Below are 19,007 nucleotides of genomic sequence, written 5' to 3' on the forward strand. Positions count from 1 at the left end.
GTTTGGAATATTAAGTAAATTATAATTTAAAAAAACGAAACCATAATCTCTCTAAAACTGTACCAGACTGAAATTAATCTTCAGAAACTAACATGAACCCCCCCAGCAGAACCTGAACTCATTACCACTGCTCTCAGTGGTAACTACAGACCCATTCTTCATCACTCCTAACATCTCCCTGAGGTGTCTTCATCAGTCAGGGAGAGGAGCGCCTGTGAGAGGGGCTCCGCGTAAAGAAATAAAATTAGGTTCTCAATTATTAAACATTTCCTGATGGAGCTCATTATGTGACGTATTAGGCGGTTCTGATCGCTTTCTTTTTTCTTTTTTTTTTTTTACATCCCAGCGCAGTTTACTTTCTTTAGTTGCTATTTTACATATCGGGGGAAAAAAGAAAAGAAAAACATGCATTCACAAAAATATATAATAATTTTAACAATGACAAATTATGTATGCGATTTACTGAGCATTAGAGTATTTTGGGCATCTTTTTACAATGTGGAGTTTGCACACAAATGATCCATTATTAATACATAAAAAAACACTAAATAAATGAAGATGCTGAAGTTACTTTGACACAACACTGGGTCAATTTTGGCATCCCTCCCTTAGTTCTGCTTTGTGAGCTATTCAAGTGTTTTGCTTTTTTCTATTGGAGCTTTCCTGAAATCTTCTCTTGAGGTGCAGATTGAGCTCAGGGAAATCTGAAAGCGTCCAGATGCTCTTTCCACTCACCAGGGAACAGGATGCCACACACAGGCGCAGCTAGACGAGATAAGGAGTGAAACCGTTTATCATACGTCACTCCTCACTCCCCCCATCCCTTTGCTCTCCACTTCCAGGTGAGGCGGCGTTACCTCATCGCTCTGGAACAAAGTGACTGTGAACGAAAATAGGTCAGCGAGAGGACAGTGACTTGCAAAAGTATTGATGTTTTTCCATTTTCTGTCGGGATCGCAACAAAGGCGAAAGATCGCACCAAAGAAATCGCAAAGACAGAATATGTGGGAAAAAATCTTGGGTACAAAAAAAAAAAAATCTGCAAAAGACTCCAATCTGTGATGGATGCTTCCCAAAGATTCAGGATGGTTTGCGGTAAATCTTATTCACGTGGAATAATCAAAGTCCAGGCCTAAATCCCAGTGAAAGTTTGTGGCGAGACCTGGAAAACCGCTGTCCCCAGACCCTCCATTCTGAGGGACCTGCTCAGCAAAGACGTACGGGCAAAAACGTTACTCTGTGGGTGTGCAAACCTGCTGAGAGACACACCTGAAGTGGTCATTTCAGTAAAACATGTTTCTCCAAAATATTTCATTCAAAATGCACCACTTTTGTGTTTGTCTATGACACGAAAACCCGATAAAATATGTTGACGTTCGTGGCTGTAGCATGAAGAAAGGCGAGCTTTTTAAGCTCTCCAAATGAAATGTCCAATATTTCCTGCGGTGTATTTGAAACTTTGCTCCTTTGGACTTGGTCCTTCACTCTAATTCTACGTCTTTTCGCCATCGCCAGGGCAACCGAGGTACCTACTCCAGGCGCAGCCGCCTGAAGAGGTCCGACGGCAGCACCACGTCCACAAGCTTCATCCTCAGACAGGTAGGGGCCTGAATCTCATCAGCGTGGCTGCAGCTGCTTGTGGTGGGAGGGTTTGTGGGGGTCGTTTGGGTAATTATTTTTTGCCCCATCTAAGCGTCCATCTCTCACTCCTTGTTCCTCCCACCTGCATGTCTGATGGCAGTTTGATAAATCCACTGAAATTCTGGATGCAGTGTGCATTAATAACATTAATAACCCCAAGGTTGTTATTAATGGACCTTATCTAGACACACCTTTTCTTTCTCTTCATTCTCCTCCCTATTTTTTGTTTGCTTGTACTTTTCTTGAAGTTTTCACATCATTCATTTTGCCCACAAATTTGGGCAAATTCTGCATATTTTAAAAAATAAATAAAAGATTGTTTTATGGGAAGGATTCACTTCTGTCTGTTTTGTCTTAAGGTTCTGCTATGGAAACAAGGAACAGAGTTATGCTGGAGTTATGAGCTAAATAAAATCACCCACTTCCTGTGTCAGGGTTCCTTTCAGTGTATTATAAGCCTGGCAGGCCACCAGGCTTTGCTTGTGCCCCACCAGGCTAAGCATTGTTTATTTTTTAAAATCTTTTTAAAATGTTTGAATTTTTTAAGACTGTATAGTTGGTGTTCAGGTATTAATCTTCCAATTAATACCTGAACCTTCCAATTATTGGTGGTTGGGGCGCCAATAAAGCGCCCCAACCACCGGGCTTAGCAGGTTTTCTGAGGGAAACCTTGCTGTATGCATATGTAACAACAACAGATCATAAATAAATAAATACATATTAAGCCAATGGTTTAAACACTTTGTGCCAAAATCATCAAGAGAAAATTTCTTGTCATTTTTTTTTCTTGCTCAAGAACAGACTAAGCATGCAAGGTTTTAATTGAACAAATAAAGTACTTGGATTATTAGCATGTATAAATAATTGCATATTTGCCTTATATATATAAAAAAAAAGCATCCAGTTTGCAAATTCTTTTGGGCTCAATTGAGAACCAAAAGAAAAAAACTGATTTAATTTTCAGCATTAAGGACGGGATTTGGGCGTGGCCTACTTTGGTTTTAACGAGAAAACAAAACCTGTGGTTTGATAATGATATGGTATTTAAAATTTAACATTAAAAAGTATCCATCTTGATCAGTCACCTGTGCTGGCGGATGAGATTTGTAGCATTCTTGAACTGCTTTGGACACGCCTGCTAATTGCACGTGGTTTGGATTTTTCTTGTTGGCTGACTTCAGGACCAGACCAATTAACTTTTCTTTTAAATTAATGCAGCATCTCAGAAAGGATTAGACATTTACTGCAAATTTCCAGGCTTGGTTTTCAAAATACTTTGAATTATAACAATGAAAAAATATCAGTGAGACTGAGTTTGTCCTAAATCTTCTCAAATGCTGTCCTGCTGAAACAAGTGCAGTGAAAATGATGCTAATTAATACACTGCAGGCGTTAATTACTGGAGAAGTAAGGTCATCTGTGAAGCATCTACCTTTGTTTGAAGCAGCAAGTTACGCTCACTCAGACAGGAGCCGTTTAGAGCAAAGAAACACAAAACTGGATCTACAAACAGCAAACCACGGGATTTAATTCTCAGATTTAACGCCAGAAATCAAAACGCAGAAACTTTAGAAAAGGAGTCTGCAGTTGGAGTGCACCTCGTCTGTTTTCCTTGATCCATCATAAAAACGGCACTTTGCTTTAACATCAAGTGAAGAATCGGTCGGTCGGTTTCTGGGGACGTCTCTGTGCCCTTCTTCAGTTCAGGGTATTAAAATGGCCTGGATTTGCACTGGAGCTGCTTTTGTAACCGTCCACCAACCATATATAATTCATAAAGGCTGGCGTGTTTGAACACAGATGCTGCTGCTGCTGCTGCCTCCTTCATGCTCGCAACTTTGAAACAAATTCAAATTGATCCTCCGAGTAAAATCCCTCCTATGAATTAGAAAAACAGAAGGAAACCCAAAATGAATGATGAGATCCCTCTTAAAAAGTTAGCTTTATATTCCTGATAGCACTACTTACTTTCAAAAACCTTTTTATATATATATATATATATATATATATATACACATATATGTGAACTCAGATAGTGAGAAAGTTTCTAATTTAATTACAACAAGCTTTAACTATTCCATATCCTGTCGACTGACGTTGTTGGGTGATTGTGGCGGAAATCCACAGGAAGAGAGAGGATGTGCGGCGTAGTGGAAGAAAGAGGAAGGGAAAAGAAAGTAGGCACGACGCAAAGAGGAAACCTGAATCAAAAGTCAGCGACGAGGACGGAGACCGACCTCAAAGCCGTCGCCCGCTCCTTCTCCTTATCAAACGCTCGCTAATTTTTCCGCAACACCCCCGCTGTGATTTGTGTCATCGTCCGCGCGTTCGTCATCAGGTGAGAAGAAGAGCGAGTGGGCTCTCTTTGATTCCCTCGTGTATCCATAGCAACCAGCCACCCTTCGACAACAGAGGTCAGCCCCAGAAGGTTTGGTTATAAGCAAGCAAAGAAAAAAAGAAAAAAAAGTTATTTACATGAGAGTACAGCTTTGATTAAACTAGATTTCCCCCCATTCCTTGAAAGCAGCACTGTGCCTGCTTTAGGGACGAGTTCTCCAGGATGCAGACAGGTGACGGGTTTTTTATTTTGTTTTTTTTTGTTGTTGTTTTTACAGGATGGTGCTGAGGATGTCAGTTTGTTTCTTATGTCTTTTTACAATGCAAGCTGCACAAACAAAAAAAATCTAAATAAAAGAAAATAATAGAAAAACTTACTTTTAATTTAGGTGTATGTATGCCGTGGAAAAGTGTTTTTTTTTTTTTAACAAAATCCTTGATATCAGAGAATAATAGCCACTAAAAATTAAAATGATTGTTTTTACATGAGTTTCTCAAAACATAACCTTTATAATCGATTGTCTTTTTCTTTCCTGGGGTGTAAAAACGGCGTAACACAAACACTAGACTGGATGAGGACCCATATATAAATCTTTTCACCATACACAGGACCAAAAGAGATGGAAAAAAAAAAGTAAAAAATCTCCAAAACTAAACCATTAGACTGTAATATCATCACCTGTAGTTTCCCAAATGCTTCTGGGACTTTAACTGGATTTATGTTCAGGAATCTTTAGCTGGTTCATGGTTGGTTCACTGACGGTGAAAGCAACGTCTACAAGATTTAAACAGGCCTTTCTGAAGTGCACACACGCATACACAATTGCAAAAAGTATTCAAAACAATGTTTGTAAAGGAGAGTTTACGCAGGCAGAAAACGGGGCATTCGTGTGCAACTCGTTCAAAGGAAGTAGAGAAATCTGCAGAGTGACGTGAATGAGCTTGTAAAGGTCTGAAAATAAACGGCATTAAAAGCAGGACAGACAACAAATGAGCTAAAAATACCCTAAGAATAAAATATGACTACACGTTGTTCTGATTTCATAATGTGTGGGACAGTATAGAGATCAGATCCTCTGGGTTTTTATTTGACCACATCAGTGGGCTGCAGGGGGGCCTCTCCCTGCTCTGCTGACACAGACAGATGCTTGGATGAGTAGCTGGTGTGCGGACGTCGGATCGCTTTCTGGGCCAGCCTCTCGGCTCCTTAAAAGAGGACACAGCAGCAGATGTTCGCTGCAGAGTAATCCCAAACTGCAGCGCCGAAATGGCACAGGGTAGTCTTCACCTTCTTAATGTTGATTTGTTGATTTCGAGAGCTAAATGTTTCTACGTCCCTTGAGGTTGTTGTTTTTTTTTTAAGTGTACAAAGTAGGGTGCATTTCTTTTTGCATTTGGTGGATATGTTTAGGAACTGAACAAAGTCACCAGCAGAGCAGTTCTTTGTTCCCCCTGTTGTAACATGAATGAGATTGTAATATACAGAGAGACACACAGTCTCTTCAGCTCACAACGCAGGTTTTCTGTAGGATTTAGGCCTGGAGACTGAAAGGGCCATGGAAGAAGGTCGACCGTGCGAAGCATTCCTGCGTTAAATCGGCTGCATGTTTCGGACTCAGTAACGATACATCAGAGTTCTTGCGGTCACGGACTCCAACACGGTTCAACGGGGCTTTTGAAGAAAAACAGCCGTCACAAATTGGTCGCCATACTTAACGGTGGGCCTCTTATGCTTTTCCACATATTTATCTATCGCTTTGTGCCGAGGTTTGTTGTTGAAAAGCTGAATCTTAATCTCATCTGACTAAAGCACGCAGATGGCATACCATACCCTACACCACGTCCTACAGGACGGAAAATACAATTTTTTTTGGCATCATTTCTGAAAAGAACTGATTGTCATGTTGATGACCTCTAATGGTTGCTATGGAGATTTAATAACCCTTAAGATGCCAGGTTTAGAGTCGATGCATTGAAATGGGTGTGAGGGAGCATGCACCAAACGCTTTGTTGCGGAGTCTGCTGTGCTCCTCTGAATTTTTTGTAAAAGCTCATTTCTGGAGAATTCCCCACCAACATGAGCGTCCACTATAAAAGCCACGCTGCTTGCACTCAACGTGTACCTTCAGAAACACTCGGGCTGCAGCTGCAGCTCTCTTTCAGCATTCTAGGATGATAGATTATGTTAGAAACTGGGTTCTAATTCAAATGTACTATAAATCGTACCTTAGGGCTTCCACTGACGACTTGGGGTGGTGATAGAAAATACAGGTAGTCTACCTAAAAGCCTACATAGCAGTCAAAATACATACACCGAAAGTAGGCGCATGATGATGAATATAGAAAATATAGACCAGTCACTGCATCTGGTCTATATTTTAGTTCTTCAGCACCACAGTGTGTGTTTATGCTTTGAATGTTAGTGGAGAATCCAGATTTTCTTCGGCTTACACGCTGGTGTCCGATGCAGTAGAGCACCTCTTTTATAACAGTTGCGTCTTCAAACCCTACGTCACTGTAACCAGCTTGGATTTTGACCTAATTTTTTTCTGCTCACCGCCTAGAAAGTGATAAGGTTTGGACTTCACACGGCTTATCTCCCACTATTTAGGCCACCCGGCTGAAGTCAGCAGCTGCCCTTAATTCGTGAATTGCTTGTTGAGATCACTGACACCACGAATCACCAACCCGTGAGCACATCCTGCCGCTCCACGTTTTTGAACATTCGTCTCCGCACAGTTATCCTCAAGACAGTTATCCTCAGAGTTAAGTTGCATTTAAGTCAGTAGCCAACTTTTATTTTTACTTGAAGAACCTAATTTTAGCCTGCCTTATCCATCTCAAAACAACGTTTGATGTATTTTTGGGATTACTGTCCTGTTTGAACGTCCAGTAGTGGCTAAGTTTCAAGCTTCAAGGACTCAAGCTTGTCAGAAGCTGAAAATTGCTGGAAACCCAGAGCTACTGTCCACATTGAAATGTAGATTGATTGTTTCGGCTGAAGCATGTCAATTACATGTTTTAGGAAAGGACAAAATGCAGAGTTTGAGATTAAATTTTGATTAATTTTGATTGCTTAACACAAACGGCCACTAGAGGGTGCTGTTGCTCTGTTTTTTTTTTTTCCTGTACGTGCAACAACTGGGATCCAAATTCACTTGAATTTAAACAGCTAAACAGCAAGTTAGAGGACCTGGTTGCGTGTTTTTATTTTTTGAGTTTTATTTGTTTCTTTTGGCTCAAAATATTACAAAATGAGCAGAAAACAAATTATGTTTTCACTCTAATTCAGCTTTTATTTCCATGTTTTTTTCAGATAGCTTTTCATCCTTTAAATATTTGCACATCTCTGTGTCATTACTGAAAGATATTGTTTTTGGTCAGTCTCAAGTGTATTTAATAATCAGCATGAAGAAGTACTTTTTTCACTTAATGGGGATTCTTGCATAAATTAAAGTACGATTAAATATTGTATACATATATTAGCTCTCAAAATCACAGGCTCACAGGCTAGACATTTTTAGACGAGTCTAAAAGAAAAAAAAAACTGCAGCTTTTCCAATGTGCCTAACTTATATTTTAGTTATAGGACGAATGCAAAAAAAGTGCATTGACTTTCTAGTGAAAAATAACTTAATTATTTCTGGTAAACATTGTACAAAACCAATTGCTCATTTCCCCCCTTTGGCTTTAGTGAAAACACCTCTTATTTTTATTTTTGGACTGGACTTTATGTTATCTTTAAGCTAAAAATAAAACAAAACAAGCCGCTTCCAAGCCCATTCTACGTGGAATAAAGTTGTTCAGCTGAACTAAAACGAAAACAGACATGAAAAAGAATTTTAAGATATTGAATCTGTCTTGTTAAGAAAAGCAGATTCTAATATGTCGAACCATATCATAACGAGTTACAAAACAAGTGATAAATTTACCTTTCTGGCTAGAAGCAGTTGTCTATATTTCATTCTATGTGAAAATGGCTAAAAATGCATAATCTCTAAACTCACAATGATACTGTAACGAAATGTACTTTCACATTTACTCACAGATGGTGACATCAGTTGGTAGTCACAAATACTTCAGGGTCATAAACATTTCAAGACTCATACACGCACACAATCTCTGGGATTAAAGATGATTTCAACTCTGTTTATCACCCTTGTTTAAAAGTGAAATATGCAAAACGTCCAGCTTTCTGAGCTCCATATCACTAGCAACCGTTTTTCTATTATTAGCTACGTCAGCATTGAGATGATGGTAGGTCGGATGAACTGAAAACGTCATTCAGAACGCCTGCAATCGGAGTAGCTTTCTCCCCTGTCCTGTGTTTGTGGTTGGCTGCAAATATAAACAGCCAATCCGTACACACTCTTAGGTGTGTGTAGTAGCTCGTGCGCATCGATGTGCTGTTGTGTGATCAGTTTGTGTGCCGCTGCCGCTGATGGATTGGTTTAACGGCCCCGTTGTGTCCGTGAAGCTGCAGAGACGTGAGTGGTTCCTGAAACACACCAGTAGCACCGATAACGTCGGTCCTGGCTCCTGTTTAAAGTATCATCCCTCAGTCACCGTCACCTCTGCATGTGTAAATGAAATGTCAGTCTTTGCAAATGGCTGTTTATTTTAAGAGACTACCTCACACACACACACACATCCACGGTTACATCTGTGCGCGCACACATGCACATCTTGTTGCTTAATGATGCTCTCAGGCTTCAGACACCCCCGTCTCCGTTTCTCTCTTTCTCTCTCTCTGTGTGTGTGTGTCTCTCCTCCTTACTCACAGCCTAGCCATGCTGACTGGAGTCTCCGTCAGCCAATGGTAGTGCAGCATCCCAGCGCTGCCATAAGCCAGTGCAGGGAGGAAGGGATTGACTGGAGAGACCAGAGCTCTGAAGGCAGATGAAACGCCAGGTCTCTTGTGAATTGGGGGATAACCAGTCTTGCCTTATGATGGGAACGGACACTCGCTCCACTTGAGGACATTGACGATCCGTTCCGCATCAGGAAGATAAAAAGCACTCCACCTTTTTGGGGTTTTGCTTTTGTATTTTGCCTCTCTGTTGTGGTGAGGGCTCAGCGCTGTCTACCTTCATGTGGAGAAAGAAGCTACTGGTGCGCTCTTCGACCCCTCTCTCCTCCTCATCCATCCTCTCTGGATCAGGTCTTTCGTGCTAGGGATCCACTTTCCAGGAATCTCAGTCCTCCATGTACGATAACCTCTACCTCCATGGCTTCGAAGACTCGGAGGCGGTAAGTGGACGGGGTCTGAGGGGCTGAGGGGACGGTCTGCGGCACAGAAGCCGAAACATTCTTATGTTGTCGTTGACTGGTTTGGACCTCGCAGAAACACCCACGAGACTCAAAGGGGAAGCAGAGGATGCATCTTTCTTTGGGAACGGAGGGATCGGGGGTGTTTAGGTGTGCCAGTTTTCCCACTTTGTACTTTCAACCAAATGACAGCTTCTCCTCCTGTCTATGGTTTTCAAGTCAATGCTGAAATCTCTAACATCTCGTAAAGCGGTTTGACTCTAGCTTTCCTTTTGATCCAAAGATAGAAGCATGGTTATCGATTTTTGGAAAACAACAAGGCATATGTGGGATATGGGTTAAACTCATGTCTGAGAGTGGCAGAAAAATCCTCACAAAGGCAACAGAGAGGCGCTGGCGGCAGAAAAGGATGGGGGAATCCCGCCGAGGCAGAGCGTGCTGAGGCTCAGACCCTTCTGTAATCCCACCTGCCGCTCCGGCCGCATCCCGAACATGACAGGCAGAGGGAATGTGGCCCATTATCACCCAATACATACAGTACCTATTTCTTAGAGACCTTTTATAGGTAGTCACACTTCTCATTTATTTTGGACTGGATTTTATGTCATTTTTAAGCCAAAAAACAAACAAGAGGTACAAAGATTTCTGGAGATACCAACCCCCAACGTGTTGTTTGCAGGGATCTGGAGGTAATTAATGGAGCATGCTTGGGGTGCTGCCTTTCCAGTTCAGGAGGCTAAAGGCAGGATTTGGTGCTCTTTAGTAAATTTCTTGGGAAATAAAACTTTCCTTGTCTGTGAGGAGGCAGGGAAGCAACAACAGCTAATGAACAGGAAAAGAATCCAGAGTTCCTTGTGAAGTTTTCATGTTAGACTTTGTCACTTACAAACCTTAGTGAATTTTAGAACCTCATCCATAGCATGATACGGCCACCATCATGTTTACCCTTGGGGATGGTTTGTTTAAGGTTTAAGGTTATTTTTGGTTTTCTCTGGACACACTCCTTTTCCTCAACTTGATTGATGCGACTTCTACACACTTTTGTTGCTTTACCTCTTTCACTGATAAAGACCAGAAATGTGGAGTTCACAGATTTTTCTTTCAAAGGTTTTGTTGGCCCTAGTTCTCTTTTTATAAGTAATGAGAAAGGGGGAAGACATGCAGCAAATGGGAATCGAACCTGCGACGGCCACATTGAGGACTAGGGCCTCCTTATGTGGGTTGTGTTTTACCCCTGCGCCACCACACATCACCCCAGATGATGTCTCCTTTTAATGTTCACTTTCACCATGGTGGCAAAATAAATACAGACCCTGCTCCGGCCTATTAAAAGTAACAGGCCTGTGTGTGACGTCACATTCATACCCCAAAGGAAACAGAAAATCATTGGTTACTAATTGATCAACCCAATCTGGAAACGCTTTTGTGTAATTTATCTTAAAGGGATTGTCAGGAATACCCCTAAATACGACACCAGTAGGTTTGTCACTGTCACTCTTTGTATTTGTGGCCCCAGCATCACAGTCCACATTCTTATTCTGAGGAGGAAACTGCAGATCGAGTTCAGCGTTATTGTAGGAAAATATACGTGGGGGTATTTGCACTACAAAGCGGTTCTACAGCCACTACTGCACTGACCCATACACAAACGCATGACTCATCTTTACAACAGCTATTATGTAAAATAGGAAGCCTGCTGCCCTCGCTGATAGTGGTTGTACTACGACTTGAGCTGCTGAGGTGCCCGTAGTAAGGCGGAGTGGCTGTTTTTAGGCCAGACCTGGAGACATTTGCGCCCTCTGACCTCCAGGCTGGTCATGATGGGAGCCGCCGGATGCGCCGCAGAAGGAATGCTTTCAGAGAGAGGAACGCCGAGCCGTGGCGTCTGCACAGATAAGGCTCGAGTGTGTCGGCCGACAGACTCAAGACCGCCCACTTGACTATCTTGAAGTCGACGATAGTTACGTTGGAAATGCTCAAAAGTGACATGCGCTCAGACTGACATCATCGCACTGATTCATGGGTAAACGGTGCCAGGAGTTTATCACGGCGCAAGGCAGGAAGGAGCTGTGAAGTTCGACCACGAGCAAGCAACCCCGGAGAGCTAAAAGCCGTTTGTATGTGTTAAAGCAAAAGTTAAAAAAAATCTTGACAAGTACCAGTATACTGTTTATAAAAAGGTATTCAGCCCCTTTGATGTTTTACCCTCTTATTGCTTTTGAAAATCAATTATGATCAACAAATGTTGGCTTTTTTAACAGAAAAAAAATTACAAAAAAAAACCTCCAGGTGAACCAATGAATGGACTTTAAGACAGAGGTGTCTTTATGCTTCAGTCACTTGAGACAAACTCACTGCACTCAGGTCTCCATACCACTCATTGTGAGCAAGCACCGTTTGTCTGGACCTCTGTTAAATTAGGTCAGTAGCTTTAAAGACGGTGAATATTTATGGAATAATTTATTTGGTGCTACTTTTTTTTTTTTAATTGTCATTTTGTTGTAAAAAAAAAAAAAGAATCAGTATTCACTTTGACATTACAGGGTTTTTTTGTGTATTTTTTTATAAAAGAAAAAAAAACAATGTTTAATTGATGGTGATTAAGTCGTAGAAACAATGAAAATGGTAAAACAGCCAGTGGGTGAACACTTTTTATAGGCGCTGCAATGAAGTAGTTGTTGTCTAAAAATAAAGCTGGCGATTGTCTGTAGTTGCCTGTAGCGTTGGGAGGGTGGGGAGCGAGGGGGTCAGGGGGGGTTATTTCTTCCTTTTTCTCTCCACTCCTCCGGTCTATAGATTTCATTTGTAATGAGGCTGTAAATAACAGTTATTTGTATCAAGAAAAGACTCCCCTGGCTCTGAATGGATCATTAGCGGGGATGCCAAGAAGCCCCGAACCAAGGCATTGATTCTCCCTGTCCTTCCAGCCCGAACCTGCTGGTTTTAAAGACTTACTGCTGCACACGTCCACTGTGGCGTTCATTTTTCATCAAGTTATTGTTCTGCCGGAGTTGTCATATTCTCACAAAGCCACGCATCCGGCTTTGAACAAGGCTTCCGCATTCAAAAAGGGGCACTTGTTGGAAAAAGAGGTGAGGAGGGGTCTAAAGTTATCCACTTTATTTGTCTGCAAACAGAAGAATACTGTCACAAACACAAACTCAGGACATTTGCCACTGAGGCTACGGCTTAGAAAGGGTTAACTTTATCGTGCAAACAAAACGTCTATTTTTCTTTCACGCCAAACATCCGTTCTGCTCAGAAAGACGATGATTTTAATATGGTTGGGACTGATAAGCAGGGCAGAATTTGAAGCAATGCACCATGCATTATTTCTGATGTGATAAACATTTGTTGTTTTTGTTTATATGTTTCCGTGGACAGAAAATTAAGCTGCACATTCCAACACTGAGACGTAATATGTCACTTTCACGAATGACCCAAAATAAATGGTCAGGCTGTACAAGATCTGTGTGTACTGGAGATTTTTGCTGAAGATTATAACAGATTTTTCTTTTACACATTTTTCTTTTTGTCTCAGAAAGGCAACTTTTCCCTCTTTTGTCAGCTTACAAGCACAAACTTCAGAGTATTTCGTCAGAACTTGATGTTATAGACAAACAAAGGAGCTACAGGGTGATGGAAGATTTTCCTCACTTTTCTTTCCAAAAACAGCTCAAACTAGGTTAGAATGGATGGAGAGTGGATGTGAGCATCAGCTTTCTAGTCTTAGCAATGTTTCGCAGTTATTTTAGAGGTCCATGCTTTGACTAAGCCATTCAAACACATAAATGGGCCTTGGTCTTAATAATTTGATTGTACTTTTGGCACATTCAGCAGGAATGTGAACTTCCATCCTATCCTCACGTGTTATGGAGCTTTTAACAGCATTTCTTCAACAGTATCCACGTATTTACCTCAACTCAGTTTCAATTCGTTTTATTGAGAGAGCGCCTATTTGCAGCAAATGTCACCAACAAATATGGTAAAAAAAAATCATTTGTAGTTATACCAAAACACACAATAAATACAATCAGTACAATCCAGTCATTCAGTGACACATTGTTCAGTCAGATCCAAAATGTAACGACTACTTTTCTCTATGGTTTGTACCAAACGTCTTAAGGGTTTTTTGTTTTTTCTCCGCTCTTTCGGAAAAAACAGATTTGTGGAGATCACTGCTCATAGTTTTTTTATTCAGTAATTCGCTAACCTGAGTCATGTTTGTAAAGGTTTACAGCTGTGTCAAACTGTTCAAGACTGCTGTCCTTTTCCTTTAATTTTCTTTTTTTTTTTTTTACGTAAAAATCAAAACATTAAATCTTGTGTGTTGTGTATTTCTGCTTTCAGCTATAGATATGTGCTTTTATTCATGTTTTATGATGAGCTGGGTATGTGGCTGCATGCACACAGGCAGCAGATGGTGCTATCATCTGTTAGGTGAGCTTTTTTGCTGCACTGCACTTTTTCAAACCATTTGGCTTAGGAGGCAGGATGCTGAACATCCACCATACGGAAACCAGAATCCACCTGGTCTGATGGGCCAGAAGGAGAACCAGAAAACCTAGCCTCATGAGTTTTTGCTGTGTTTGTTTGTTTTAATCTTTCAAACTACCATGACTTTAGAGAAAATGAGTTTACCCTTTTAGTCAAAAAACAGAAAACTGACAAACAGCTTTGTTGCTGCTCTTTAACCAGCTGAATGGTATGTATCTCAGCAATGTTTAAGCAATTTGGAAACAGCCATCTGTTCCCAACTNCCTAACCCTAACCATCACATACCTAACCCTAACCCTAACCAAAACTCAATTCATACCTTAGCCCTAACTCTGACCCCTGACCCAAAAACAGGGTTTCCCCTCATGGGGACCAGGCTCAGGTCCCCACGAGGAGCGACTGGTCCCCACAACGTAGCATATGTCAGGAAAATCGTCCCCACAAGGTATTACAAACAAACGCAAACACACACACACACACACGCACACGCACACACACACACACACACACACACACGCTGCCTGCTTGTGTGACTGCATCAAGCGTCACAAAATCCACATTCAGGCATGTGACTGGAACATGACATAATTTTCACTGTCTAATGGCTCCAGCATCGGATACTTGGGAAGAAAGAGATGCACTCTCATCGGTGAAGATCACATTTCTTAAAGACTTTGTGACACTGATAAGTCAGCGTTTAGGACCGTATGTAAGCCAGGTTATGGAGTATGACTGAGATTTAGATTTTAAGAAACAGAAACATTACAGCAGCCTATAGCTTGACATAATTAAACGAAGCACCAAGTGCTTCACTGACTCCTTGCACCACACAGGCTTTGAATTTCGACAACCTCTTTATTTCCTATTTGAGCCCTTTGCTCTTCTGAGCTCTCTGCGTTCTTTCCTGACATCCCTACTGCGTCTATCGCGACTGCCCTCTTGTCTACCATACTTAAGTCGCTCCGGTTGGGTGGCAGGGAGCACATACTGATGTCTTGGGCTTTTGCTGACTATAATATGCTTGTTTGTGGCTGTTGCTCTGACCACTCCCTATTTTTTGCACTCATCTCGGTCCTTTCATCTCTGTACAACTGTCCCCGCTCCCACAGTGACCAGCCTCCCCAGTGGAGGCTTCCCACAATCTGGACAGCCCCACATGAAAGACAACCGATATCTGAGGGTCAAGCATCTCAAGGATCACTGCTGCTGTGGTGCATCCTGACTTCTTGATAGGCACCGTGCGTACTTGTGCGTCTGCGCCTATTTATAGATTTACAGAAGATACTTTAGAACTTCCTCTTACTAACGAGGTTTTCATTTTAGAAACAATTTCACCTCTCAGCTTAGCTGGACTCACCTGGGCTTCTCAGTTCTCAGGTGCCTCAGAGGATGGCATCCCTCCCTTCACCTGTTGTCTTGCCTCCTCGATGCTTTCGTTTTACCTCATCGTGTCCTTATACAGGGTTTTAAAGCTCCCACAGGTCCTCCATCTTCTTCAGACAGCCATACTGGTGTAGCAGCCTTTCAACTCGTCAGTCTTCTCTCCTCCTGCCTATTCTGTATCAAAATTTCCAAAATTTGTGAACACTGACAGTCCGGGTTACGCCTGATAGACGTATTAAAGGGACACCATTATGTATTTTCCAGCCACACGGTGCCATTTTATAGCACAACCAAGTAGCCGTGTTACATTCAGTCGTTATAAAAATGCTGCATACATCAAAGATGACTTTCAAGGCATTTGAGATCTTCAGAGTCTCTATGTCTAAGAAACTCCTGCTCTTTGTGACACTCTTTCAGTCGTCACAACACTGCTCCTCTTTCAAGCTGTTGAGGTGAAGGTGGCTGGAGTTAGCCTAGTAACCAGTGGGTTGACGGTTCAAGTCCTGCTCCATCCAGCTCCGTCGTTGTGTCCTTGTGCCTCACAGCAGCTGTGGCTACAATCCTCTGGCTTCCTGCCATCAGCAAGCAATAAAGCGCTATAAAACTACAGGTCGTTTACCATTCATGTGTCACGATAACAAGTTTTGCTGGACGATAATTTGTCCCAGAACTTATTGCGATAAACGATAATGTTGTTGTCTTGAGACCGTTTTCAAGTCATGTAATGGTAATAATGGGATAAAAATGCAAGAACACATTCTCAAATATCAATATCTTTAAATTCCAATGAGCATTTAAACGCTGGAACCGGAAGACGTTTGGAATATCCAAGATAAATAATGAGAGCAACAGAAACAATAAATCAAAGGAATTATGGAGTCTCTGTAGGCAAAACTGTCTTAAAAAAAAAAAAGAAAACGAGATAGTTGAGACCAATTCAGACTGAATACCTGTGTCATTCATTTATGGTAAAACGAGAGAGAGAGAGAGAGAGAGAGAGAAACAAAACAAAAGAAAATAATTGAGTTTCTTTTAATTTATCATGCGATTAATTGACTTATTGTTTATCGTGACAGGCCTATTCACATGTGCATGTTAAGTACATTTTCTGTCTGAATGAGCCTTATAACCAGGCAGGTGAGTGTATGTTGATGTTAAGGGTTAGTGACCCAGCAGATCACCTCCTCCTCCCATGCCTGTGTGTCAGGAGTACAAATTTGGATCCAAGAGACTTTCTGTAGCTTAGAACAGGATCTAGTTGTTCTTCTGGCTGTGAAGAAACTGCTCAGTGTTTATGCTAATCCGGTAATTATTCAGCTGTAGTGTGAAGTACAGATTTTCTGTCACAAAGCAGCAGCAGCAGCAACCCAGCCAATCTTAGAAACAGATAAGACAACCGGATCAGTGAAAAACGTCCCTCATGATTCATGTTTTCTCTGGCTGATTCCTCTTTTTCCTGTCTGTATAGGTGTATTTTGCTTGATGTTCACTACAAGGCTGTGTTTTTATCCAGTTTGCTCTGTGGGAAACTCTTATTTCTCTTATCTCATGGGGTAAACATCTACTTTTTTTTTTCTTTTTCTTCTTTTTGCTGTGTGAATAAATCAAGCAAAAAAAAAAAATATAGGTCAGCACGTAACAGCTATAGGAAAAAATGTGTATTCGAGTCTGTAATGAGTGGTCATTTTACTAACTTGGGGTTTTCGTCACAGAGGCGTCCTCAAAACTGAATTTGTTTCATTTCTAAACTCAAACAGCAGGCGTTGCAGAGACACTGTTCACACATGTGAGTAAAGAGCTGGAAAAATGGGAAAAAAGGATCCAGAAAATGTCTACGGTGCTCGTATTAATCTGGCACTTGGGCTTTGTGCGCCCCTGCTAAACTTCAACAACTCAAGCCGAGAGGATGCTGTACGAAGTTCGAATTAGCTTTATAGTAGAATTTCAGAGCACTTTTTACCTGGATAAGGCTCTGACTGTAAACATTTGCTGTAAGTAGAGGCTATAAATGCTATAAATAGAGGCACACATCCCCGCCTCATTGTTCTGTAGTCAGACTCTTAGATATAATGGTGGTAGTTCAGAAAATCTAGTTAGGAAGAAAAACCAGGCTATTCTGAGGAGCATGATTATCCACCTGATGTTAAACATTATCTGGTAAGAAGCTTGTTTCTGCTGGAGGAGAGGTTTCCTCTGTGCGCAGATTTGTCCAGATGTAAAATCCAACATTCTGCTATTTTTATTTATTTATTTTATATTTGTTTAATATCGTCATTTGACAATCTTTGGTGGTTTTAGCATACCTGCCTTATTTTTACTGGCTCTTGCTGAGAAAATGTGTTGTGATCTGTTTTGTGTTTATTAGCCTGAGTCTCTGTCTTCCCTGTTGATTGTTCCCAGCTGTGTCTCGTTTCTTTGATTACCCTTCCAGTGTATTTAGTCTCACCTGTTGTCTTTGTCTCTTGTCGGATCCTGTACATCTCTGCCTTCCCCGTTGCTCCCTGTGCAACTTGTTTGTATTCTGTTCTTTTGGATTATTTCATCATTAAAACAATCTTCATCACCTTCGTCCTGGGTCTGGCTGCGTCTTCCCTCACCTCACCAACCCACAAATCATGACAAAATGCATTTGGTGAATGATTAAAAACCTTGAATGTTTTGACAAATTTATTCATCTATGGGTTTTTTTTTTCAAGCAATTCTGTTAATGCTGTACTACTACTGTGGTATTTATTAAAAGATATTTTTTCTTTTTTTTAAGCTGATAGAAAACAGAAATTGTGCCTCTGAGCAGGTCAGAGTTCATTTTCACAGACTCCACCTGAGCTTGAAGTCTTTTGTAAAGAAAAGGATGAGATTTTAGCTTTTTGTTCATAAAAAATGTTGAAAACTATGTTTCCTTTTTCTTCCACTTCATAACTGCAGGTTACTTTGTGACAGTCAGTCATATACGATCCTGATAAAATACAGTAAAGTTTATGATGGGGACAGTTTGAGGTGTAGAAATACTTTAGCTGTAACTTAGCCTAATTCATCTTCAAAACTCAAGGTGCTACAGGGTCCAGTCAGACATCAGCACTGAGTCGGGGCCGCCTGAGCTTTGACCAGTCTGGTGTAATACAAAGTGTGGGGCATAAGTCCCTTTTCAGAACGACCACAAAACAGAGGTACAAAGCCGACAGGAACAGATTCATGTGGTTTAGTTGGAGGTCAGGCTGATCGACGGGGCGTAAACAGGCAAACATGGGTTGGAACAACAAGTAAATGTGTGTATGGGAGTCACAGTCTGACAAAACAGCCACCTATTCTGGTGTTTATCAAACAGAAATAGTTTTGGTAATTCTAGACTTCAGAAATCCACCCTTTTAAGAAATTTGAATTTGAAAATGTCTGTTCAGTGATCGTCTCTGTGTAATTGGATTTCACACAGAAGTAACTTTAATTAAAGCTCCGCGGAGCCTCAAGCGGCCCTCGCAGCCAAGCGCCGCTCAGGCCTAGCCACCGCGGATGTTCCAGCCACCGCCTCCCCACAGCACTGCCTCCCCCCGCCACCGCCTCCCCTCAGCACCACCTCCACCCATCAACCGCCTCCCCCAGCCACCGCCTCACTCTCACGGAGCTGCTGAACCCACCCTTGAGATAGTCACTCTGTCATGTTCGACATTACTCCCAGAAAATGCACAAAAATCTGGTGCAGATCGGCTGATATCACAAGGAGACACAGCTGTTTGATTAACCTAAGGAGCGCAGGAAAGTCAAGTAGTAATATAATGCTCTTGGGCTCTTTAGAGCTTCACCAGAGATGATCACATGAAGTCTACTGCAAATCGGATGAAGCATGTTTGATTTAGAGATGCTTGTAGACATTGTGAACATAGTTA

At 41.5% G+C, this 19,007-nt stretch overlaps 1 protein-coding gene and 1 long non-coding RNA gene across 3 annotated transcripts in view; one reads left to right on the forward strand and one right to left on the reverse strand.

Annotated features, from left to right (window-relative positions):
• cacnb4a (calcium channel, voltage-dependent, beta 4a subunit) overlaps positions 1–19,007 on the forward strand; it is a 33,287-nt gene that overhangs the window by 375 nt on the left and 13,905 nt on the right. Inside the window, exon 2 of one of the 2 annotated variants that reach the window (XM_007547287.2) lies at positions 1,516–1,599. In XM_007547287.2, the coding sequence (XP_007547349.1) occupies positions 1,516–1,599 (84 nt within the window). Of the gene's footprint in view, positions 1–1,515; positions 1,600–8,794; positions 9,229–19,007 lie in introns of those variants that run through there. The other variant, XM_007547288.2, reaches the window with a different exon arrangement.
• LOC107835722 (uncharacterized) overlaps positions 870–19,007 on the reverse strand; it is a 23,744-nt gene continuing 5,606 nt past the window's right edge. The window contains exons 2-3 of the long non-coding RNA XR_001661533.1: positions 18,553–18,917; positions 870–880 (exon numbers count right to left, since the gene is read on the reverse strand). This is a non-coding gene — a long non-coding RNA (uncharacterized LOC107835722). The remainder of the gene's footprint in view (positions 881–18,552; positions 18,918–19,007) is intronic.

Source organism: Poecilia formosa, unplaced genomic scaffold (assembly GCF_000485575.1).
Source record: "Poecilia formosa unplaced genomic scaffold, Poecilia_formosa-5.1.2 Scaffold19, whole genome shotgun sequence".
In the NCBI taxonomy this organism is placed as follows: Eukaryota; Metazoa; Chordata; class Actinopteri; order Cyprinodontiformes; family Poeciliidae; genus Poecilia; species Poecilia formosa.